At 43.0% G+C, this 26418-nt stretch overlaps 1 protein-coding gene across 6 annotated transcripts in view; it reads left to right on the top strand.

Annotated features, from left to right (window-relative positions):
• The window catches only part of CDH8 (cadherin 8), a 239377-nt gene that overhangs the window by 163291 nt on the left and 49668 nt on the right, over positions 1 to 26418 (top strand). For all 6 annotated transcript variants that reach the window (XM_081202702.1, XM_081202703.1, XM_081202704.1 and 3 more), the window contains one exon: positions 5516 to 5652. In XM_081202702.1, the coding sequence (XP_081058828.1) occupies positions 5516 to 5652 (137 nt within the window). The remainder of the gene's footprint in view (positions 1 to 5515; positions 5653 to 26418) is intronic.

The raw sequence follows: 26418 nt of genomic DNA, 5'->3' as shown, positions 1-26418 counted from the left end.
GCAAAATTAGCCTACTGTACATCGGTAAAATTGATACTCATTGTTCTGCCCACTCTTGCCTCTGGACAATCTCACTAGGGACAAGTGGCCCTGGAAGGTTGTCCAGAAGGGAATGAGATCAAGGATATCCATCTCTAGCATTTCATCTTCTTCTTTTTCTCTTCTTGATAATATATGAATGTAATTTCTTTGCTCATTAATTGATGGAGAATGGTGGGGTTTTGGGGAGGAGAGGGCAGCACAGGAAATTATTTTGGCACTGAAATATATCGGAATGTGCAAACATCAAATTTCTCAAACATCATAAAGTGTTATTTTCTGACCAAAGAGCTCATTCCAAAGGTATTAAATTTGAATTAGTCTCTCCCTCTGTACTTCCTCTGCATCTTTTGTTCTACCTATGAATCCAGAATCTATCAGGTCTTGAGTGAAATCCTTTCTCCTTTAACACCTTTATTCCCACTGAATACAAAGAAAAAACGTGTGTTTCTGCACGCACACACACATACATACACACACACACACACACACACACACACACCCCTCAAGGATATTTCATCTCTAGCAAAAGCAAATCATTTTCTTAATTCATAGCATGCCCTAAAATTGTGTTTGTGTGTGTGTGTGTGTGTGTGTGTGTACACCCATCCACCCACCCAGATATGCCTTCCTGACATGCAGCTGTTTATCTCAGTCACCTAGTAACATGCCCTCTCTGCTTGGCATTGCTGAGATACAGTGATTTATGGCATCAATATTATGAATCACATCTCAGCAGGGGAAAGCAGAAAAGGTGGCTGTGTGGGTTTTGCAAAGCCAAATGCTGTTGTAAAGCGTTCATTTTCATTGGTGCAAAACAGAAAGTCTTTCATGGAAGCAACTACGGGCATAGGGAAGGAACACTGCGTTTGAATCTGCACTGGCATCTTAAGCTAAAGAAATGTATGATCACACCACCAATTTTCTCCCACACTCAGCCCCGAAAGCTAACAGCAAAGTCCCAATAAACTGTGGCGTTACTAAGGCAGTTTTGAAGGTTATTATTTACCTAGATACTCTCTTTCCGCTCCCCCCAGTTTTCCTTACAGAAATGTACTTTTATGTATTGCTTACTTGTGTGACAGTGTGCCCTCATTAAAAAGAGCTATAATATCATTATAAAGACAAGGTAGCTACAAACATTGTGCATGATATATATTAACTTAAAATCAGGAGGGGGCTTTGCTTCCTTGGAAACTTGTAAACCTGTTTCAGTTGTGTTGAGAAATTGTTATACTCTTTAATGCATTTTGATTTTGTAAATAGCTTGTTGAAAGTCAATACGGAAACATGCACAAATCCCCTGTTTTTTCTCTCCCTATAGCTACAGAGATTGTAAATAGAATTACATCAAGGGAGGCATTTATTTATTTGGCTAAATAAAATCAATACATAGTATGACTTTTGCTTGCACATATGAATCAAGATTCGCAACTTCTTTTTCTTCTTCTTTTTCAAAAAGTGGAATTATTGCATATCCAGTGTACAATTTAACATATATATGCATGCTTCAATATCCCAGCAGTGGATTGGTGTATAACAGATGAGTTGAAAATCTGGCTAGTGAACAAGCCTGATTCTATTTCTCTGATAAATTTGTCTTAGTTAATGTGTATTTTGTACACTTCATTTTTTAAATGATTCTTTAGCAACCATATTTTCATTCCTACCACTTTACATTTCTTTCCACCACCTCCTTCTTTACATCTGTATGTCCCCCTTTTCCCAAAGCATTCACTGCAATATACTTGGGGATGTCCTGTGAGGTTAGGCTAAGAGATGGTGAGCTTGGAAAGTTCATTTAAAAAGAACATGTCCTAAAAAGAACTAATTGCAGTTCACACCCATCCATTTACAAAACAAACTAATTCAGTTCTCGATTCGATTCAAGTTCAGCCAAGCAGCAATTTTGCTACAAGCTGCTGTGCTGAAGGGAAACATGCTTTATAAGACTTTAAAAGCAAACAGAGATACAGAGGGAAATAGGGTTTTACACAACAGGAGAGGTTTGAATAAAGCAGAGATGGAAAGAAACTGAGAGGGGAAAGTGCTGATTTTAAACAATGACAGAGGTTTCAGTAGAGTGAGTAGGGGGCTGGACGGGGAGAGTGGCAGTTTAAAACAAGGTTTGAGCACAGTGAGAAGGGAGTTGGGAAAGAAATTCTGTGCTTGCTCTTTGGTGTTAGCTTCTACAGTGGTGGCCCGCAAGACGAAAAACTCGCTAGACGAAAGAGTTTTCCGTTTTTTGAGTCGTTCCGCAAGACGAATTTCCCTATGGGCTTGCTTCGCAAGACGAAACGTCTTGTGAGTTCTTGCGAGTTTGTTTCCTTTTTCTTAAAGCCGCTAAGCCGTTAATAGCCGTTAAGCCGCTAAGCCGTTAATAGCCGCTAAGCCGCTAATAGCCGCTAAGCCGCTAATAGCCGTGCTTCGCAAGACGAAAAAACCGCAAGACGAAGAGACTCACGGAATGGATTAATTTCGTCTTGCGAGGCACCACTGTATTCTGTATCCATTGCTGCTCATTCTTCTTGTTAAAACTGGTTTTAACAGCAACACAATAACCCCTCAGTGTCCCTGCCTATTCAAACCTCTGACGTTGTTTGAGTACAGTGAGAAGGGAGGAGCACTGAAAAAATTAAGACTGCTTTAAACTTCTCCCTCTTCCATTCTTCAGCTGCCTCATTTGTGAGATATAAAGGATGCAGAGCCCTTAAATAGCCCATAGTACCTTCTCACAATCATGTATTTCACTTCTGGTACCGTGTACAGTCATACCTTGGGTTACAGACGCTTCAGGTTGTGTGTTCTTCGGTTGAGCACCGCGCCAAACCTGGAAGTACCGGAACAAATTACTTTGGTGCTAAATTGCGCTTTGTGCATGCACAGAAGCGCCAAATCACAACCCACACGTGCGCAGACACGGCACTGCGGGTTGCAAACACTGCGGGTTGTGAACGTGCCTCCTGCATGGATCACGTTCGCAACCTGAGCATCCACTGTACTGTCTTCAATACAAAGTTCTAGATTTAGTGTAGTAATTTAGAAGAGAGAGTTTATTAACAAGCAAACACCCATATATGTATGACATTCATCAAATGGGCTTAATATTCTCTAACTGAGCAAGCTAACTGACAGTCTGAAGAAAAGAAGGGGATGGTGGCTTCATAATTGAGCAAATTGTGAAAAAGGTGTTTAGTAGCTGCAAGGTGTGGGAGGAGGAAGATGCAGGAGGTTTCCATGTGGGTGGTTTGTTTGTAGCAATGGTTGTACAAAAGGAGGAGGAGGAGGATGCATGAACATGGGGGTGAATGTGAAAATGGGTGCAAAGCAGGGCTGCAGAATAGAAGAGAAATGGCTTTATAAAAGGGTTTGGGAAGGTAAAAAATAAACTTAGTAGTTGCACAGGGTTCTTCTTCTTAAGCAGAGGCTTGACAACCATATGTCAGGAGTGCTCTGATGGTGTTTCCTGCTTGGCAGGGGGTTGGACTCGATGGCCCTTGTGGTCTCTTCCAACTCTATGATTCTATGATTCTATGATTCTATGATTCTATGATTCTTTGGCGATCACTCGTAGCCAAGTAAGATTGTCTTCTATAAACACGGTTTTAACAATGAGTCCATAAGTGACTGTGGAGACCAATTCTGGATCCACACATCCTTCCACAGTGGGGACATTGCTTTCTGGGCAGGTAAAGGGCTAGGGACTTAATGTGGGGGGGATGGCAGATGAGTTTGCATACTGTGTAAGGAGGGGTACAACTCCCAGTCAATGTATATTTTTTCTCAAAAGATGTACAGTGGTACCTCGGGGTAAGTACTTAATTCGTTCCGGAGGCCCATACTTAACCTGAAACTGTTCTTAACCTGAAGCACCACTTTAGCTAATGGGGCCTCCTCCTGCTGCTGTGCTGCCAGAGCACGATTTCTGTTCTCATCCTGAAGCAAAGTTCTTAACCTGAAGCACTATTTCTGGGTTAGCAGAATCTGTAACCTGAAGCGTATGTAACCTGAAGTGTATGTAACCTGAGGTACCACTGTATTCTCAAAATATGGAACATTCAGAAAGGGTGAAAATGTATTTTTGTTTGTTTTTTATTTATTAAGTTTATTTCCAATTCACTTGTCAGTTTCTCTGCGATGTACAGATCAGGTTGCTCTCCGTGGCAGAGTATCTGTTTTTCATGCAGAAGGACCCAGATTCAATCCCTGGTGTCTCCAGGTAGGGCTGAAACCCTGCCTGAAACCCTGGAAAGCCTCTGTCAGTCAGAAAAGGCAATAGTGTACTAGGTGAAGCAATGGTCTGGTTTAGCATAAGGCACCTTCCTGTGTTCTTAGCAGATTTATCTGAGTTGCTCAAGCATCGTCATCACCATCTCACTTCTCAATATGACATAATATATCTAACCCAGTTTGATGCTTCCTAGTAATTCATCCCTGCATGCTGAGGCAGAAAGCTGAAGAGATGCAAAATAGTTGTGGTGTGATGTTGTGCAATGCCATGCTTTGGAACAACAGTCATTATAGTCCTTTATATAAATTCACCACTAGGATTTAGTGAAGCCCCTCAAAGCTGTAACTGCTGTACCATATCAGTACTTTCAATCTCACTCTCTTTCTCTCATTGTGTGTGACCCACCAGAAATTGTAAGGCTTAATTTTCCAGTTTGGTTTCTTTTACAAGTAATGCATTAATAAAACAACTATATTAAAATGGACCAACATAAAAGCTTTCCTGGAGATCTTGCAGGGAGTTCTAAATCACCATTTTGTTTAATGCACTGTTGGAACAATTTACTGCAGCTCTTTCTTGTTAGTCAAGCTGGCTTCTGTGTTAAAGCTGCATAATGTACCTGCACATTCTCATTTGCAAGCTCTGCTTAGCTGTCAGATCAAAGTTGTTTTGTTAGAAACCAATGATGTCAATCCATAAAGCAGCCAATCTTTCTGGTTTTTTGGAAGCGTTTTACCAGTAAAGGGTTGTTAACCAGCTATTGTCCACAGAGTTATGCTGAAACATAAGCAGGTGACGTATTCACTTAATTAATCAGAAGTGGTGTTTGTTGGGATAAGAACATTAGTTGCATCTTGTAAAAACAGGAGCCCTGCCTGCTTAATGTATTGACAGAATTATCAGCAGTTGCTATGAAATACAGCTCAGGTTGTCCAATAAATGTGATGGATCATCTAATTAACTCTTGATTCGCAGTAGCTTTTAAAAGATGCTACCTACTGATCTCGATGACAGCTTCTAACCTTCGTCCTGAGAGGATGCAGCTAATTACTCCTTGGGCTATAATTCTGTTTCTTGATTCTCAGCCCATCATTTTTTGTCTTATAAATTATAACACGATTGAGCTCCACAAATCCACTGGGGCTATAAAGCTGCTCTTTGCGATGGATTGCTTAGATTTTGTTACAATGCATTTAGGCCAAACAAATGTCTTTTAAGTAAATTTCAAGGATGTCCATTTTGTAGGTTTTCCATTGATCGAAACACTGACCTTGAGAGGCAGTTCAACATTAATACGCAGGATGGAAGGATAACACTCGCAACTCCACTGGACAGAGAAACCAGCACATGGCACAACATAACCATTGTGGCAACTGAAGACAGTAAGTGATTGCCCCTTAATACTTTGTTTGTTTTACTTATATTGGCTTATGATGAATGTTTAATTAAAAGCCTTCATGTGCCACTTGGCAAGGACAACTGTCTACTGTGCCTCCTATGCTTGCATTATTGTATATATTATATATGTAAATGTAGATAGATGTAGTTTGCAGCCCTTACTTGATGCTGCATGGGTATTCCTTAAAAATATTGCATTTTGAGATTTCCAATGCTATTCCATTTCTTGCTGACTGAGATTTGTTTTGGTGGTGTAGGTATCCAGAGCTAGATGTTTTATGCCCTCCTGTGCAGTGATGCCCTGATATGTGAAATGCAGCAGGGGTGAGAAACCTCTGGCCTATGTTGGTCCATTAGGGTTTCCAATATAACCCAGAAGCCATTTCCCCCCTCCCCCAGCCACCTGCCGCTGTTATATGCATATCAGGCGTGAGGCAGGAAGAGACATGGATGACAATACACAATCACAAGCCTCAAAGTGTGCTGCTGATATTGCATGGGCCACAGGGGCGCCGACTTATAAAAAATATTGGGGGGGCCCATACCGGGGTCCTGCCGCTGGTTCGCTCGGGTAGCCGGGAGAACGCAGTTCGAGGTGGCGGTGTTGGGGAGAGACCCTCGCTCAGGGCGCCACAAGACTTGGCGGCCGGCGGCCTATCTGGGGGGTTTTGGAACGTATTTCGGCGGAGCGATTGGGGAGGAGGGGGCTTGTTGCCGGATTCTTCAGCTGGGCCGGAGATCCGCTGCTGCGGGTCCCTGGGCCGAGTTGTGAGCACGGCCTGCTGAAGGGAGATCCAGCCGATTGCGCGACGGGGACGGCCGGGGCTCTCCGGCTAGGGCGCGCGGCTGGCTGGCTGGCGAGGGAGCAGGTGGGGAGGAGGCGGGGGTCCTCACTCTCTTAGGAAACGCACCCGCGCGCCCGATTGCCACGAAGTCCGAAGGGTGCGTGTGTGGAATTAAAAAGCAAAAACGAGATACGGGCAGGGCAGGCAAAGAGTTTTCCGCAAGAGGATGGAGGGCAGGTTGAAGAGAAAATCACTCAAGATGAGACAGTCAAATCAGCCATGATAAAATGGGCTCAGGATATTGGGTATAACATCATGTTTGAGGACTGGGAAAGGTTATGGACCACCGGAATGAAATTCACGGCATGTAATGCCTTGATGGAAAATATTATGAAAATGATTTATAGGTGGGACATGACCCCAGTCAAGCTTGCAAAAATATATCACCTGTCTGATAATAAATGTTGGAAATGTAAGGAGGCTGAAGGGACATTCTTTCACCTCTGGTGGACTTGTCCAAAAGTGAAGGCCTTCTGGGAAATGATCTATAATGAGTTAAAAAAGGTATTTAAGTATACCTTTCCCAAGAAACCAGAGGCCTTCCTCTTGGGCATTGTTGGCCAGAAAGTGTTAAAGAAGGATAGAACTTTCTTTATGTATGCAACTACAGCAGCAAGAATACTTATCGCAAAATATTGGAAGACACAAGATTTGCCCACACTGGAAGAGTGGCAGACGCAAATGATGGACTACATGGAACTGGCTGAAATGACTGGCAGAATCCGAGATTTGGGAGAAGAAACAACGGAAGAGGACTGGAAAAAATTTAAGGACTATTTACAAAAACAATATAAGTTGTATGAATGTTAAAAATTTACACGATTCGGAAACTATAGCTTCAGCAATTAGATTTGGGAAACAGGAAATTATATTTTAAGTAAGAAAAGGTCAAAATCTAAGGTAATACTATGTTTAATTTAAGATATAAGTAACTGATGAAAAGTATGTTAAATTTAGAGGTATAGTATTTGAAAAGTACAAAATAAGGTACGAAACAAGGTAATAATTTGCTGATATCTTTATTATAAAGAATGCAGGGTAAGGGAGATGCGAGGAAGTCCAGTTAGTTATATAAAAAATGTGTTGAATGGTTGGTTTTCTTTTCTTCTTTTTCTTTTTTTCTTTTTCTTGTTCTTTTACTTTTTTCTTCAGTGTATGTTTCTAACTTTGTATTTGAAAACTTAATAAAATATTTATATATATAAAAAAAGAGAGAAAATCCTTTCGCTTTTCTGGGGCGCAGGGAAGTCTCAGAGCCGGAGGTTGGGGAAGGGACCCCCTTTGCTCTGCCCTCTTCTCCCGTCTTAGATTCGCATGGGGGTCCCCGCCCGAGCTTGCCTGGCCACCGGGCCACACAAGGGCCGCGCTCTACGCGGCGCACCTTGCTAGCCGCGCAGCTGTCCTCCGCGGCTGCGGAGCGGCCCTGCGCCGGTGCCCAGCCCCTCTGGGTGCCCGCTGCGCTGCCAATGACAAGCGGGCGATGTCGCGGGCGGGGAAAGCGTCGCTTTCTTTCCCGATCCTTCATCCTCCCAGTCTTCCAGCCCTTTTTTGGGTTGGAAGCTCGTCTCGTTCGCCCTTCTCCTTTCTTCACCCTGCGCGCAATTTTCCTCCCTCGTCTCCCTCCCCATTTCTCCTTCCTTCCTGACTGACTGGCGGGCTCTGGCTCGGGCTCGGGCTCGGGCTCCGGGTCGGGCTCAGGCTCGGGCTCGGGCAGCCACAGCGTCGGCGGTGTTGGCGATCGGCGGCGCGGGGGGATGGTCCTCCCGGGGGAGCCGGCGCTGCTCAATGGGGTTGCCAAGGAGACAGGCCGGCCGCCCCCCTCCCCCGGCCCGGCGCCCCCCGCCGCGCCGGTGCCCTATAAAAGCCGCGGACGCGCCAAGCGTCAACAGGCAGAGCCTCGAGATTATCTCGCCGCGCTCGAGATTATTGGGGGGGCTGAGCCCCCCCAAACGAATTATTGAGGGGGCTCGGGCCCCCTCAAGCCCCATGGAGTCGGCGCCTATGGGTTGGGGAAGGGACCCCCTTTGCTCTGCCCTCTTCTCCCGTCTTAGATTCGCATGGGGGTCCCCGCCCGAGCTTGCCTGGCCACCGGGCCACACAAGGGCCGCGCTCTACGCGGCGCATCTTGCTAGCCGCGCAGCTGTCCTCCGCGGCTGCGGAGCGGCCCTGCGCCGGTGCCCAGCCCCTCTGGGTGCCCGCTGCGCTGCCAATGACAAGCGGGCGATGTCGCGGGCGGGGAAAGCGTCGCTTTCTTTCCCGATCCTTCATCCTCCCAGTCTTCCAGCCCTTTTTTGGGTTGGAAGCTCGTCTCGTTCGCCCTTCTCCTTTCTTCACCCTGCGCGCAATTTTCCTCCCTCGTCTCCCTCCCCATTTCTCCTTCCTTCCTGACTGACTGGCGGGCTCTGGCTCGGGCTCGGGCTCGGGCTCCGGGTCGGGCTCAGGCTCAGGCTCGGGCTCGGGCAGCCACAGCGTCGGCGGTGTTGGCGATCGGCGGCGCGGGGGGATGGTCCTCCCGGGGGAGCCGGCGCTGCTCAATGGGGTTGCCAAGGAGACAGGCCGGCCGCCCCCCTCCCCCGGCCCGGCGCCCCCCGCCGCGCCGGTGCCCTATAAAAGCCGCGGACGCGCCAAGCGTCAACAGGCAGAGCCTCGAGATTATCTCGCCGCGCTCGAGATTATTGGGGGGGCTGAGCCCCCCCAAACGAATTATTGAGGGGGCTCGGGCCCCCTCAAGCCCCATGGAGTCGGCGCCTATGATGGGCCAGGAAAAACAGGCAAAGACACGGGCACTTTAAAGTCCCAGCTTCAGGACATCAAAGCACCCAATCAGCTGGTGTCATTGTGACATCAGCTAACTGGCGGGTTTCCCATGATCATATCCATGAGGCTATGATCAGATAAGGATGTGGCCTCTGCAGCCAAAAGATTTTCCCATTACTGCCTTACAGGTGTGACTGGCACTGAAGTTGATATCATGTTGGCACTAGCTTAAAAGTTATTTATTTACCCACACATTTTAAGTTTTGTAATTTGATTAGAGTTTAGCCTGCTCTTTTGTTTTTAGATGCTTTTGGGGCAATTGATGGTGTATTTAAGTACGCATTGTTGTCTCTTTTATGATTTGGTTGTTTTGATTTCCTGTTCAGTATTCCATCCTGATATCTATGTTGATGAAGAGCAGGTTATAAATATTTTAAATAAATAAAGATACACATTTCACTTATTTCCCCTGTGAATAAATGAGCATTTTATGCATGGATGATTTTACCCATCCCCATCTCAGATACAATACAGAACTTAACAGTCTGCAGGAGACATATTGCCAGGAATCCTTCTCTTGGTAGATGCTGAGTTCTTGGCTTCTTCTTTTTTTCCTTTTTTTGTTTGAAGAAAGCATTGCAGCCCTTGCTTTTCTGCCTGTTGTTCACATGTTTTGCCAAGCCAACACATGGATTATGTGGATCAAGAAATAGTGCTGGCAAAGCGTTATAGGTAGTCATGACACCAAATTCCACCATTTTTGTTTGGGAATATGAGTTATGCATGTCAGGAATGCTGGCAATTCTAAGTAGCGATGACACCAGCTTCTCAAATTCCTGGTTTAGGGATAGGATTCTCAGTGACTGCTAACACTCAGTTGAAATATGAGGCAAGCACTATGGCCTGAGAATTCATGTCCTCACTTCATGTCTCCATACACCTGCTTTCAAAACATGTATCCCAACTTCCCAGCATCTGCTTGAGCAGTCTGGTGTTGCATAGAAGGACCTGGCATACCGCTACAGCTGTGAGCGAGACATCAAATAGGGTGGAGGGAGAAGCAGATAAAGTATACCCCTCTCTTCCTTTCTCCTTTTCACAGCCCCGAATAGAGCAGCAGCAAGAGGAAGATGAGTGGAGAGAAGGGATTGAGGGGCAGGCAGTAGGGCAGTTGTAAGGAAAGGAGCTGCGAGACTCATAAGGGCAGCTGGAGGAAACAACTGGTCCTTGTCATGCTCTTAATGGCATCATCAAGACATGATGGGGTCCAGCTGATTTGTAATTGGACTTGGGGATAAACTAATGCATTTTCACAAGTCTGGAGAAAAATATTTCAGCTTTATCAACCCACTTAATAAGTCCTATTGAGAGTTTGCTCTACTGCAAATTGTAGAATACTGATGAACAAAGAATGTGAAATATCATCCTTATAGTTTACTATTGGTTCAACAGCCATTCACAAAACGAGAGGAATTTAGAAGGTTGTCAGAAAACACCTGCACTGAAAAACATCTAGATCAGAGAGCTGTTGTATTTGGATTCTGCTTGTGGGCTTCCCATAGGCATCTGGTTAGCCAGTGTAAGAACAGAATGCATGACCACATGGGCCTTTGATCTGACCCAGTAGAGCTTTTCTGTTGTTCTTATCTAACCCAAAGTAAAACAAATGAACAAAAATTGCAAACAAACAAACAAACAAGCAAACAAACAAACAAACAAACAAAGAAATCGTGTTCCATTTCACTTAGCTAATCCCCAGGCATCTTATTGAGATATGCTATACTTGCAACTGATTTTTCCTCATTAATTGTCATATTAAATCCTATTAATTTAGATTTTACTGTGAAATCAGAGAATGCTGTGATTTCTCTAGACCAGGCTTCTTCAACCTCGGCCCTCCAGATGTTTTTGGCCTACAATTCCATGATCCCTAGCTAGCAGGACCATCGGTCAGGGATGATGGGAATTGTAGTCTCAAAACAACTGGAGGGCCGAGGTTGAGGAAGCCTGCTCTAGACATTCCATGTAAAGATGAGTTTTGGTTTGATATAGGGAGAGCTATATCATCATCATAATACAAAATTGTTGTATAATGTCCAATACAGCACTTCTATTCCAATTGAAGACTGTCAGTCAATACTGTTGCATGCCACCCCTATCTCTGAGCTGTTGTGAAATTTGAGGAGTTATGATGATTCTGTTATTCTTTGTAGAAATGAGGCACAGCAGAGACTGTGTCTTTATATGGTTTATTTGCACATATATACAACCTAAGATATGATTGAGGGGTTCACATCCTTTTGTAAAGTCTGAAATCAGAGCAGCAGTAGCCAATGTGGTGGTCTTGGGATGTTGTTGAAGTACAACTTAGGAACATAGGAAGCTGCTTTAGGAAGTCACGTCATAGCACAGTAGATTCTACATTGACTGGCAGAGGTTGCCCAATGTTCTAGGCAGGTATTTATTCCCAGCCTTCAGTCCCAGTTGGGGACTGAACCTGAGACCTTCTGTATACAAGACAAATGCTCTACCACTGAGCTACGATTCTTCCTTTTTCCTAGTCAAAAACAACTGGAGGATAACACAGTGGCCAGCCTTGGCCTGCTGTATAAGCATAGGAAACTCTGAGTGACTAGAAAACATATAAAGCATCCTAGTCATGTGGAAAGTTTCTACATGTGTAGACTTGTTCATGAATTCTACGTCCTTCAAATGAACTATTATTATATTTATTTATATCCCACTGTTTCCCGGCAGTTTACAGGTTAAATATAAACAGCTAAAAACACAGAAAAGATGTGCTAAAAAGCAATTAAACACACACACATGTTTAAATATCATCTATTAGAACGCTGATATAATTGAAACGAAAACATCACAGCACCAGCTCTTTCCTTAAAGACAGCCATGAATGTGTGTAGGTGGAACCTATCATCATGCCCCCCTCCCATGTATACCACTTTAATGGCCATGGGGAACCCTGAGAACTGTTGTTTGTTAAGAGTGCTGGGAACTATAGCTCTGTGAGGTCACCACCCTTCACAAACTACAGTTTATTTTTTTTTAATCATATTTATTAAAATTTCCAATAATGACAGAATAGAAAAGATAGAAAAGATAAAGAAAAGAAAGAAACAGAAAGACCAATTTTAAACCCTTATTTTCATAACCTTCTTTCTGGGACTCCCTCCTTCCCCTCCCGACTGTATTCCCCTTTCTCTAAGTTGGTTCCACAAGTTCTCATTCCCAATTTAAACCTAATATGTTGTGCCTATTAGCCAATTTAAATTACAATCTTAACATCACTCCTCATCTTTAACAAAATTGGAAAAAAAAAGTTTTTTCCCCCAAGATCTACCCCGTTTCCTTCCACGAATTCCCCCTTTTTCCCCAAAACATATTAAATCAAAATACCAAAGTTATATAGAAAGATAAAAGATAAAAGATAGAAGAAGATTCAAAAAGTTGGTTACATAGCCTTTGGATTCTAGAATTCCCCCTCCCTTCCCCGGTTTAGATTCCCCATGTCCATCAGTCTGTATGTTGTCGGCCTGGAGGTCTCAAGGCCACAGCCAAATTTTCCTCAATCCATCTTGCCGGTTTTCTTTAAATTTGCTTGTTTTGATGCTGTTTAACTTCAAAAATCCAGTCTAATAGAGTCCTTTAATTTCCTTTGGTCATAGTTGCTCCTCCCATTGTTCTTTCCGTGGCGTAGTTGGTCCTTTGCTCTTTTATTTCTTACTTTCTCAGGTTTCTATCTTGTTCAGCTGCAAAACCATTCTTATTCTGAAATCTAGTATCTCTACAGAGGTTTGTTATTCAGGAACAAAAACTTACGTCCAGTTCCTACCTTGCTTCAATAGAAAAATTCTATTGTGTTGTCACCTCTGTAGACAAAACAATATTTCAGTTTAGCTGCTTTCCCAGGAGATAAGTCCTGTACCCATCCCAGAGTAATTTTCCACATACGCCATTTGTAATGTCCCAAAGCCCCTCTAGGGGGGTTGCAGTAACTTTGTATCCTCTAATCCAAAAGTCAAGTTGTTGTTTCTCCCCCCCCCCGACATTTTGTATCCATATTTATGTCCAATTGTAGCAAAATTTACCAGCAAAATACTTATAACAAAGTCCTCTTTATGTTCTCAAGATTTGACAGCTACTTTGACAGCTGTCAAATTCTCCATCTCTCTCCGCCAGATTCTCCGAATCGCCCCGGTTCCCAGAGGGGGGTTGCCTTTTCCCTCTCGCCCTCGACTTTTCTCCTCCAGCACAATTCTTGTAGTATCCCATCGTGGAATTGATATTTTTTGTCAGCAATAAGCTTCTGAATCGATCTTGGTTTCTCAGTCCTTGTTTTAGCATGTTTACAATCAGGGAGGGGACTGACTTCCTTTTTAGATCCCCCCCCCCCGCTCGTGCCGAATCCGGAAAAAAATTCCTTTTTTTCTCCTTTTATACCCGGTTACCCAATTACTCACGGGTTGTTGTTAAATAGCCGAATTTTCAATGGAAGAAGCCAGCGCTCTCCGACGAATGGCATGCGGCTGCGCTCGGCAGGGGAAGCGATAGACTCACAGCACCACGCCGCTCCCCGGCACCCGATCCGTAGCCTTTAAAAAGGCTCCTTCACGAGTCGGGAGGGCGCTAACGGTACCAGCCGAGTCCCCATGTCCACGGGCTCCGTGCCCGTGGTTTTTAAGGGTCTCCGCGTCGCCGGCGCGGTAGGACCCAGCCCCTGCTGAGCAGACTCCCTCCGGAGCTCGGAGGGAGTCCGCCATTCGGCGATGGCGCCAACCCGGAAGTCCCACAAACTACAGTTTACATGATTATCCAAGTCTGCTAAAGTGGTAGACTAGTGCCTTAAATCCATGGTGTGGATGTGGCCATTGTATCTTATTTGAATGGCTAAAAAGGACCATCTTCTTACATGCATGGGTTCTCTGAAGTGTAAGTTCCATATAATAAGCGATAAACTCAAGAAGAATGTCTTGCATTGATGCTGCATTGTGATTATCCTTTGTCTTACTTGAGAGAATTGTTTTATACCTGGCTGACTGCCTAAATGTATGAGTTGACAATCTATTCTACTTGTTATCCTTTAAGAAAATCTATTTACAAAAAAGAAAGGTTCTTTTCATCCTTAAAGGTATTTTATGGGCCAATCTTTCCTTCTAACATAATTCAGTCTAAGTGACACCTCATCTCAACCTGTGCTTTTAAGGTCTCTCTCCAATTCTCCCAAGGCTTGTTTATCTCTGCCATTTAAATAACAAGGAGTGAACATGATATGGTTTGCTAATCCAAGAGGCTAATTCCACTCCCTTCCCTTCGTACAGCTTCCTGCATGTTTGACATATTCACTAGGTAAATAAATAAACACATTTTTTGAGATTACTTAATAATGCATGTCAAGAAGAACAGTTAATTCAACTGGATGTGTGTGAACAAAAGTAAAATAATAAAAAATAAGCCAAAGACAAAACAAATAACAAATAACTCAGGTGGGTAGTAAAGGTTTGTGGGATTTACATACTCCAGCAGCAGATGCAAGAAATCAGGGGTAGGTGTCAGTGGATAAATTTTTCCAAATGGCAAGACAAACCATGTAACAGATCAATAATGCTTTAATTTCATTCAAAACTCACTGTCCTCCAGCCTCTTCAAGGTATGAATCTTATTTACACATACTTGATCCATCATTAAAGATGTATGCATTCATAATACTTCAGCATCTTTTCCTTTTCAGTCTTTCACTCTGCATAAATCCAGAAATCCAGTTTTATGATTTTTGCCTCTCTTTTAAAGGTATCTTCTAACTGCATATTTATTGAATGAATCTTGGAATATAAATATGGTGAAACCCTGCACCCATTCTTAAAGGATCCAGTGTCTTATTTTTAAATTATTCAAACATTTGCCGAATGCACACAAATTAGAATCCAACAATAATTTTTGTTACAAGCCACCCCAATCTCTGCCAAGTGGTGCATGAGTTTCCAAGGGTCTTGGCCCTTCACCAGGGTCTATGATATATGGATTATTTTACACACACAGTGTATATCTTTAGCCTTCAGTGGAGGGGCACACAGCAACAGAACCCCAAAGCGTGTCAGCTTATGCTTCCGGCAGCATCATCAGCATCATTTTTGCTCTGCAGCCTATCTTAGTCTCCAGGGAACATGCAGTCATGGTTCCTTCTTTGCTTCCTGGTGCCATCTTGCCTAATTCTGCTGTTCCTAAAAACCAAGCCCTCTTTATTCATTTGTATTCTAATACCCAGTTCTCTTGATACTTTGGTTAGTATTTGGTTAGCCAATGGTTAAGCCAGGTGTCAGACAAACAAAGGTGTTTGTCTGACTTCATCAACACCAGTTGACTGAATAGGATTAAAGGCTGGTACACACTTAGGATATTTACCTAGGTAATTAACTCTTTACATGCTAATTGATGGTGCTCAGAAGTAGGTCTACACACATATTCCAATACACATGGATCTTGATTACATTCTTGAGGTCTTATGCATAATCTTTACACATAAATACTAATTAAACACCCCAAACCCCCTTCTAATACACACTGAGACTGTCTTACAACATATCCCAGTTATAACATACAAGTTCTGATTAAATCCCAATATTTACTGAACTTAAAAATTTAGCACCATAGATCTATTGCATTATAAAAAATATATTCTTGCACCAATAAGAATCCCTGTCTCCCAAAATGGCATGAGGAAGGTCAGCAGTAGCAGAATAGTTGCTTTGTATGCAGAAGGTCCCACGTTCAGATCTCAACACCACATCTCTGGGTTCAGACCCCATCAGGAATTCTAGAGAGATGCTTCTAGCCAGAGTAGACAGTACTGAGCTAGATGTACCAAAGGCAGCTTCCTATGTGTTTCCTGCTTGGCAGGGGGTTGGACTCGATGGCCCTTGTGGTCTATTCCAACTCTATGATTCTATGATTCTATGTTTCTGTGACATCCAACTGCGTCTGCCTGCCAAGGAAAGATTTCCACTCATACAATGAGCAATTCCCTACCTCTCTTCCCAACCCACAGCCTCATTTGCACCCTCAAAATCTGATCCAGAAAGTTGGGAACCCTCCAGAGCAGATTTAGTGGAAGGGCACAGGGGAGCTGCAGGCACAAGGAGAAGAATGGGGCATCCTGTTTTATGAGTAGAGATCCCCTTCCTTCAACCTGGTCTCTGCCAGCTACGACTGCCTGCAATTCAATTCAATTCAAGATTGCTCTGCCTGCTTGCAGATTCTTATTGCATTCATACAGTGGCCCTTTAATTCCAACTTTCATTCTGGTGTGTGTGTGTATGTGTGTGTGTGTGTGGCTGTTTGTATAGTAACTGGACTCCTTATTGCCGATGGGCTTAATAGCTACCATTAAGATGATAAGGTTGTGTGTGTGTGTGTGTGTGTGTGTGTGTGAGAGAGAGAGAGAGAGAGAGAGAGAGAGAGAGAGAGAGAGAGAGAAAACATTGCCTTCTGGCTGAGCTTGAAAAATCACAGTAGGATATTTCTAAATTTGTCTGGCAGTGGAAGATGCCAAGAGTTGTGAACAAAAGCAGGCAGATGCTGTAGAAAAGGGTTGAATGCCCACCTCCAATATTAAACTATATTTTTATGTAGCATAAGTGATCCAAAATAAGCAATGGATTTAAAAATAAAAGTAAATAAGGTTGAAAATGGTTTGAGCAAACCACACACTTTATGGATTAAAACTAAATGAAAAGGACACAAAAACCAACACGCAACAATAATGCTGTGATATTATGCTATTAAAAACCTAGGATAGAGTAGGACAGTTTGTTTCTCCAGAGAAATCCTTCTTAAAAGCAGTTTTGCTTGAAAAAGATTTTGACCTGAAAAAGATTCTGGGGCCCTTTAAGTTTTGGATCGACCACAAAACCATAAGACATATGGATTTTCTCTGGGAACAGAGATTTTGTTCTTATGAGAAAATTGTACAGATGATGGCCAGGGTTAGACATGCTCTTTCTGAGTTCTTTCAAGTAAGACATTATAAGAATTATTTTTTGAGGGGTGGGACTGAGGGAAGCTGGCATAAATAAATAATAGGATTATTTTTTTTAAGTGAGTGAAAACAAGGGGCATGATTTCAAAGAGCTACAAATAGCTTTAGAAAATAGCAAATACAAAGTGTGACAAAGGAATGGACTCCCTTGGAAGGTGGTAGATATTTTTAAATAGAGGATGAATGGCCATCTGTCACGGAGTCTTTAGCTGTGATTCCTCCATTACAGGAGGTTGGACTAGATGACCCTTGGACACTGTACAGCTCTATAATTTCCCACTGTACAGCTCTATGATTTTATGACTTATCAGAGGCACTATGCTCCTGGAAAACAACAGTGTGATACGACTATTGACCTTGTGTCCTGCTTGTGGACTTCCCGGAGGCACCTGATTCTGGAAGGAAGTTCTATTAACACAAAAACTAAGCTTTATCAGAAAGAACCCATTTCTGGATTGATTGGAACACACTGAAACCCCTCCCTTGCTAGTTATAGAATGTCCAGTCAATTCCAGAAAAACAGTCAAACTTGTCATTTTCTTGTCTGACATCTGGCTGATATTATTTGAGGCTGACTGATGCTATGCTGCACTGGCTCCCGGTGGAGTACAGGGTCAAATTTAAGGTGCTGCTTTTGACCTTTAAAGCCCTTCACGGCCTAGGACCCTCGTACCTACGGGACCACCACGCCCGGTATGCCCCACGGAGAGCCTCAAGGTCCATAAATAGCAACACCCTAGTGGTCCCAGGCCCTAAGGAAGTTAGATTAGCTTCAACCAGAGCCAGGGCCTTTTCAACACCGGCCTGGTGGAACGCTCTGCCTCATGAGACCAGGGCCCTGCAGGATCTGATTTCTTTTCGCAGGGCCTGTAAGACAGAGTTGTTCCGCCTGGCCTTTGGCTTGGAGCCAATTTGATTCCCTTCCCCTCTTTCTTTTTTCTTTATCCTTTCTCCTCCTGTGATGAGGCTGCATTTTAATATTTTAATGTTTCAATATTTTAATTGTTGTATTTTAATCTTGTTTTTAAGTTGCATTCATTCAACTTGTTTTTATTATTGCTTGTTAGCTGCCCTGAGCCTGGCCTTGGCTGGGGAGGGCGGGGTATAATTAAAAATTATTATCATTATTATTATTACACAGGTGCATTTGTAAATAGATGAGAAACTTGAAAATAATAATAGAGAATGCATCTTAGATATAAGAGGGTGTGTGCAGAAAATGTGCTATTCTAGAAGTACAGAAATTTCCCCCATTGTTTTACAAATCCATCCTCGCTTTGGACTAAGGAAAGTGTATGGCTAGTCATCAGTAAGCACATTCAGCCATGAGTGCCTATATGTTGCCCCCATTAATATGTGCCATCTTTATGACATTCCCTGAAACTGGAATTTGTTTTGTGCAATGAAGATGAGTCCCCACCCCTCCTCTCTTTCTGTAACCCTCTGGGAAACACTAGCAGTTTTTCCATGCCGGCAGACTGCCAAAATAAGACTGTACACAGCTACGTGCCTTGAACAAGGCCATAGATTTTATTAGCATTCTCTTTGTAGCATCTGCTGTAGATAAATCCAGTTCACAACCTTGCAAAGGGGAATTCTATCGTGCCTTTACCAGGATGAATCTCTCCTCCTTGCACATACTATGAAACACTCTAGGGTGTATCAAAGGAACTGTAACCAGTCCCAGTGCTTCGAGTACATGGGGAAGGCTCTTGTGAATGACTGCAGAACTTTAGTGAATTCCTCTTTCTCCATACAATGGGGGTGGGAAACATGAAGCGCTTCAGATGTTGAACCTCAGCTCCCATCACCCCCAACCAGCATGGCCAGGGTTCTGGGATGATGGAAGTGGGAGTCTAGCAACATCTGGATAGTCTCAGGTTCCCTATCCATTGCATATAGCCTGGGACCAGGGCACCTCAAGGATTGGTGATGACTCCCATGTGAGACCCCATGCCCTGAGATAATCTGAGGAAACCTTTCTCTGGCTTCACCCACCTGCTAAAGTCAAGTGGCTGGGGATCAGAGCATTGCTAGGCACTGGGGGAACCATTTTGCTAGAATGACCCTCACTGGAGGGCTGGGGGATGGTGCCCTGGTAAAATTTCAGACATCATACTTGCTGTCCTATGGAATTCTTGAGTAAATGTGGTTAGGAGAGATTTAAAACACCCTCCCCTCCTCTCTTGCTTCAGTACAACATGGGTCATGTATGAGTTCCCCACCAGTCCCATCCTTAAACATAACCTTGGTTGGGTTCATCTAGTCCAATGATGGAGAACCTGTGGCCCTCCAGATGTTGTTGGGTTTCAACTTTCTACAGATGAAGCTGCAAGCAATTTAAGTTCCACAGCATTCTATCTTTGTTTACTTTCCCCTTCTCCTGCTATGCTTTTTTGTGATAGTGTCTCATCTTCAGAATGCCCCTTTTAGAACCGCGGCTCTGAAGCCCACTGTTAAGAGCCTTAGGTGCCAGGAAAAAAATGAACTGAATTCTTCAGGCATTTTATCTTAGGATGTTGTTTTATTGGCTGCTAGTTTTGAAAGCTGCCCCCGCACACACACACCTACCCACTAAGTTGGGCTTTGTTTATGTACTGTGGCACAGTTCATATTTTACTCTGTGGTTGCTGGGATCTGTTTTGCTTTTTATTTTGCTCTTTCTGTTTTCATGTTGTTGGAGTTTATTATTATTTGCAAGCTGCCTCCAAAATGCTTTTGATGAAGCAAGGCTGTAAAAATAAATAAATGCCTGAAGCATTGCTACCTGGAAAACCCTCCAACTGCCTTCTGGCCATGTTGCGTGGAAGAATGTAGTTCTTCCAATTTTTCCACCTACTATAGAGATTCCTTCTCCAAATACTCTAAGTTGCATTGCAACAAGGACAGCAAGAAAGGCCTAAGCAAGCCACGTTGCTATAGAAAGGGACAAGTATGGGCCACTACAAATATATTTCTGGCGTGCTCTGGCATCTGAACTACCTCCTTGTTCACTCTTAGATAGTATTCAAGTCTGTTATACTTCTCAAACCCTAAGCACAGTGGAGGCTGGTTCATTAAGGCATATGGGACATTGGGCCACCAACCTCTGTGTGCTCTCAGCCAGCCACCACCTGCCTGCTTTCCTATTTACAACCATTCCCAGAAAATGGAACTGCCTTTCAGCTTCCCCTTCCTTCTTAGTCTCAATGTTGCCCTTGTAGAACTCAGCAAGTAAGGGGATGAGGACAAAACTAGAATTGGTTGGCTCATACTGTCATTGGCTCTAGCTTCCCCTACGGTTTTGGCACCCTGGATCCACCCCACAAGTCCCAATGGGTACCAGCCAGTACCACCTTAACAACTTAGGTGTATCTTTCAAATTGCACTGCAGATATGCATAAGAGAGGCCCAACCATCCCCTTCTCTCTTGGAAAACACCCCCCAAAGCCCCTCACGTGTCCTTTTTCTCCCAACATTTTCTAGATCCTTGTTTGTAAATTAAGAATGGGTTCAGAACACTGCTTTTGACAGTTTGCATCTCCACGGATTAAGCTTCAACATATAATCAAGCTTTGAGATACAAATGAGTTTTGCCATCAAATGCTAAAATACAGGTGAAAAAAAGACAGCTTGGCATATGGTTTAATAGTTGCAGACAGATCTCCCACTCTTTCCAAATGGCATGCATTTATTTAATGATTATTTTTACTTTAACAAGTGAGTTAGTAGTGTCATTAGAAATAGAAAGAGCAGCCAAGAGGGAAACAAGAATTGGGGGAACTTGTGGCTAATGCATCCTTGGTTTGGAAGCTGTGGGCTAGAATTTTATGAGAAGGCTCATTTTCTATTGGAAGAATCATGACCTTTGGAGAACAAAAGAAAAATGAACCATGGAACCCTTCTAGACATTAGGGAAATACCAGTTCCAACAACCGTCACCTTACAAGGCCTCTCAGCATGGTGCAAACATCTGTACTTTTGTGTTGAGTGTACTGTGAACAAACCACATTTCTCTAAGGCCAAATCTTGCAGGGAAATAGAATCAGTATTGTCATATTTTGAAGCGTATGTTAGAGTCCTGCTATATCTCCAAAATGTAAGCATAATTTCATATGTTCTTTTACTTATACTCACCCTTAAAACAATCCTAAAATTGTAATCTGTGACTGTAAGTACACAATTAGATGTGGCTAGGTTGTCATCTGTATGGCCTTTCTCATTGACATCTATTTTTACCCCGCCCATCTGACTGGGTTTCTCCAGCCACTCTGGGTGGCTCCCAACAGAATATTAAAAACACAATAAAACATTAAAAACTTCACTAAACAGGGCTGCCTTTATATGTCTTCTAAAAGTCAGTTGTTTATTTCCTTGACATCTGACAGGAGACTGTTCCACAGGGTGGGCGCCACTACTGAGAAGGCCCTCGCTGCAACTTCACTTCTTGCAGTGAGGGAACCACCAGAAGGCCCTCGGAGCTAGACCTCAGTGTCCAGGCTGAAAAATGGGGGTGGAGACTCTCCTTCAGGTATTCTGGGTTGAGGCCATTTATGCCCTGCTCTCCAGCTCTAAAGGGATTTTCAAGAGTGACTAAATAATGAAAAGCAGCTATTTAAAACAACAATCATAGCATTTAACATACCATTAACAAAAGCAGATAATGCTTTAAAAAGGACACAAAAAATTAAAACCCGTGGCTGTAGGAAAATAAATACCAGTGTACCTAAAATCCCTGTGAGAATGAAGTGTAATATACCAAAGTTGGTGCCAGGTGAACCTCTCTGGGGAGGGAACTTTAAAGACTAGGTGCCACAACTGAAAAAAGTCAATCAGGTCACCACCCACTTTAGATTATATCCGCTTTGGTTTGAGTTTGTTCTTTAAACATTTGTCAGCATGCATTTTTTTTTCTTGGTAGAATATTTCTTTGTATGCTATTTTCACTAATATATGCATATTTATGCACATTTCCCTCTAATATGTCCCCCTGGTTTAGCTGGAGAAATGAACCCAAAATTCTTTGAAGTGTGACTTTTGAAGGACAGCTGTGTTTCATTGAGTGTATCTTTTCAGGAAGTATGAGTAGGGTTGTCTCACATTACAATATGAATTGAAACAAAATTCACATCTACCTGTAGTCTCAGGGTCCATGTACGCTAGTGTGAGAATAAGGCATCATTGAGGTACAGTCAGGTAAACAGATGCGGATGGAGGGCATTGATTTACACAAAAAGGAGTGTGCAGAAGAGGACTGAAATGAAAGGGCCAATGAACTCAGCTACTCAGATGCCAAGGAAAGCACTAGAGCAGCAAGTGGGCACTCTGGGAAAGTTTTAGAATTAAAAGTGAAGAATTAAAACTAAATAACCCAATGACAGCTGCAGCTTCAGGTATAGGCTTTATAGTGCACCAGGGCTTGTTGCCTTGGGCCCACCTCTTCCAACAGTTGTTTAGCAGCCCCCTGGGCTCTATTGGTTCTAGATGTATGCTGAGTAGTCTGCTGGTAATGGTGCCCCTGCTCCCTGCCTGGCTCTTATATCAGAAGTGAACTAGGCTAGGGAGAAAAGTGCTTGAAGCAACCAAGCACAGCAAGGAAAAGCTGAGGAGGGAGGATAGGTTGCATCCCACCTTCACAAGCTCCTTTTCTAATAAAGTATAGGATACTCACACATGGGTTTTATTACATGCCTATATCCCTGTGGCCAGCTTACCCTTGACAAACACATGTAACATGCCAATGTGGCCAATGCAAAGAGGAATGTCATGCAAGGACATACATCAGAGAGTCTCAAGGTTGGCCAAAGCTGACTGAATATTTGGCACTTGGTGAAAAACATGCCTTTTCTGCAATTTAATGTGTTAAATGGCCTTTCAAAGGGAGGATGAAGCCATGTCCATTCAGCAGGGAATTTATGGAACCATGGAATTTATGGTGATGACCACTGGCTTTGATGGCTTTAAAAGGCCATGAGATAAATCCATGGATGATCTGTCTGTTTATGGCTTCTAGTTATGATGGCTAAATGAAACCTCCAGCCCCAGAGGCACTATGTCACCGAATACTAGTTGCTGGAGGACAGCAAGGAGAGGGGACAATGAGTTTGATTTCTTGCTTGTGGGCTTTCAAGAGGCATCAGGTTGGCCCTTGTGGGAAACAGGGTAAGGACTAGGTGGAGCATCAGTTTGATACAGTGGGCTTCTTTGCATGCTCTTATGAATCTACCCATGGGGGCAACCATCTTTTTTTCCATACAGTAAAGCTACTAGGGACAATGTATGGGAGGAGGGTTGGTACGGGGGTGGGGGCAGCCACCTTTTTCTCCATACAAATCCCCACAAAGTAAAGATGTAAGAAAGCATTCTTTTCCATTCCACTGTGTTGTTGTACATGCCACTGTTTCCCTTCCCCTGCAGTTCATATCCCACCAAAAACTACACCATTCATTTCAATGTCCACTGTGGTGAAATCTCATAGCCTACATTATTTAATTAGTTGTGTGGGTTATGTTGTTATTGCATTCCTTTCAATGTAAAGGAATCACAATGTAGTGGGTGGGGACACAGAATGTATTCATAGAATAATTGAACTGTAGAGTTGGAATGGACTATGAGGGTAATCTAGTCAAACCCCCTGTAATGCAGGAATCTCTTGTTCAGTGTGGGGCTCAAACCCACAACCCTGAGATTAAGAGCCTCATGCTCTATTGACTGAGCTATCCTAAACTAAAATCACATTTGCTTGGTCGATTGCTGTTATGAACATGGGACAAATAAGCAATACCAGAAATTTCCACTCTTGTTTCTGTTTTCGTCAGAATTCCCCAACATTCCTACCAAGAAGTGACTGTGTGTTATTATGTTCATAACTTCCTGGGAGCATTTCAAAACTGGGCTGTTGTTTTTTACCACATTGCCATAAAACAGGTATTATGTGTTCTAAGCAACTGTAAAATGCTAAAGAGACAACCCTAGGGCTACCTCATAAGTCCAGTATGGACCCATGCACAGATCAGTTCATTGACTGCGCAACTTCATTCATAGATCTACATTCCAGTTTGTGCATGGGGTCCAAGACAGTGGTGTGTGTGTGTGTGTTTAGGTTTGCTCCAAAATTAAGAGCTAACCAAAATCCTCTTCATCTTTAGGAAGTAGGCCACAATCCACCAGGTATTTCTCTTGTACAATCCCCATTGAAAACAGACTCTTTTATGGAAGAGCAAAAGAACACAATTAACAGATTGCATTAAAGTGCTACCTCTCATACATTGCTGCTCACAGGGTGTCACTGCTTTTTCACTAATGCTGTTGTGTGACATATTTAGAGTCATTGCAAAATGTGAAGGAAGGGGAGGAAAACTCATTTTTGCACATAAAGTCCTTTGTGTTGCAGCTTACTTCAGATCTTGCTTCCTCCAGGGAAATGGGACCCAGTGAATATTGGCAATCCCAGTGGAATTACACTCTATGTAGCAGGCATCAGATGCAACAGAAAAGGTTTAAAAACTATAATAGAACTTAAGTCTTTTGAATATGATCCCAATCAGTAGGCATCATGTGAATACTACAGTATTTATCACCATGGAAAGGCTGTTCTTTATGGAGTGACTGTGAAAATAATGATACCAAATGGTGCCATGTATTTGAGTTCCTGCTGGTTAAACGTTCCATATTTCCAGCATAATTATATGACATTTGCGTTGAAACAAAGACTGGAATGCATAGTGCATCAGGGGAAAAACTTTGTTTAGCTAAAAAGGATTTTTTCCCCCTTTTGAAAAGCTTTGGAGATGGAAAGTATTGTGTTGCATGGATCTGCAGTAGAGAGGTGATGTTATTATTTTTAATTGTGATTTATGCTTGTGAGAAGTAAATTTCTTCTGTAGAACAAATTGTCCCTGCTGAACATGTGAGAAACATAATCATTAAAACTGATAAATGGCAATCTCAACAAATTATCACTGAATATTTATCAAGTGTTTTAATTATTGGAAAGTTTGGAGAGCAGCTATTGTGAAGCTGGACAACGAAGTCACACTTGTCACAATTAAACAACTGTTAAAATTCAAGGAAAATAGGATTTGAGGTCTTAAAAAAATGCTTCCTAATGATCTAAATCATTTAAGATGCTTCTGTTGCTGCTAGTTCGGTCCTTGAGATAATAGGAGGTTTTTCACTTTCAATTGACTTGGATTCAAATACTATTCCCACCTCCATGGGTGCAATTATTTAGCAATTGTCTAATAATGGGCATTCAGTAGAACTAGATTTTTGGAAGAGACCAATGCACAGGAATATAAAAAGGCAGCACTTTCTATTAAAAGAATAATAGAATTGTAAAGTTGGAAGGGACCAGAAGGGCCATCTAGTCCAATCCTCTGCAGTGCAGGAATCCCTTTGCCCAATGTGGGGCTTCAACCCATGATCCTAAAATTAAGAGCCTCATACTCTACAGACTGAGCTCTGATGTCTATTTGTCAGACTCAATGCTGTTACTGTTCGGCTGTACAGTAGTTTGGCTTCTGTGAAATTATGTATCTCACTGTCTACATAAGTATGTAACGTATGTAGCTATTTACACAACTTGCATTCAAGTCAGTGTAAAGGAAACATCAACACAATGTTTTAAAAAGTCATTATCATCTGTGGACTTCCAAAGAAAAACAATGATGGTGTAAATCAGTGTTTTCCAACTGGGGGGACCCCAGGATATTCCAAGGGGGCCACAAGTGAAAAATGCGTAAATAGGGGCCACAGCACGAGGCTGGGGGCCACAGAAGGAAGTGAGAAGTGAAGGAAAAAATCCTTTCTTCTTTTACCCACTTGGCCAATAACAGGTGGGTAAGGGGGTGGCCCACCAGGGCCTAACGCTCCTTTTTGCCACATGCATTTTCTTGGAGCAGTCCTGGTTTGTTTCTGGAAGGAGAGGACGATCACTGAGGCTCCTGTTTGACTAGGAGAGCCTGCAATCCAGAACCCCCAGGTAAGGTAAGTGTGGTGGTGAGGTGGCAATGGGTAGGGCTGGGTGAGCTGAAGCTGCTTGTTGCTGCTGCTAGTTCTGGGCCCGGTGGCAGCTTGGGCCTGATTCTGAAAGGTGCAGGGTGCAATCCACCCCAGCA

Source organism: Podarcis bocagei (genome assembly GCF_964188305.1).
Source record: "Podarcis bocagei genome assembly, chromosome: 7".
In the NCBI taxonomy this organism is placed as follows: domain Eukaryota; kingdom Metazoa; phylum Chordata; class Lepidosauria; order Squamata; family Lacertidae; genus Podarcis; species Podarcis bocagei.
The sequence above is the reverse complement of the archived record's forward strand: the minus strand, read 5'-3'. Positions and strand labels throughout refer to the sequence as shown.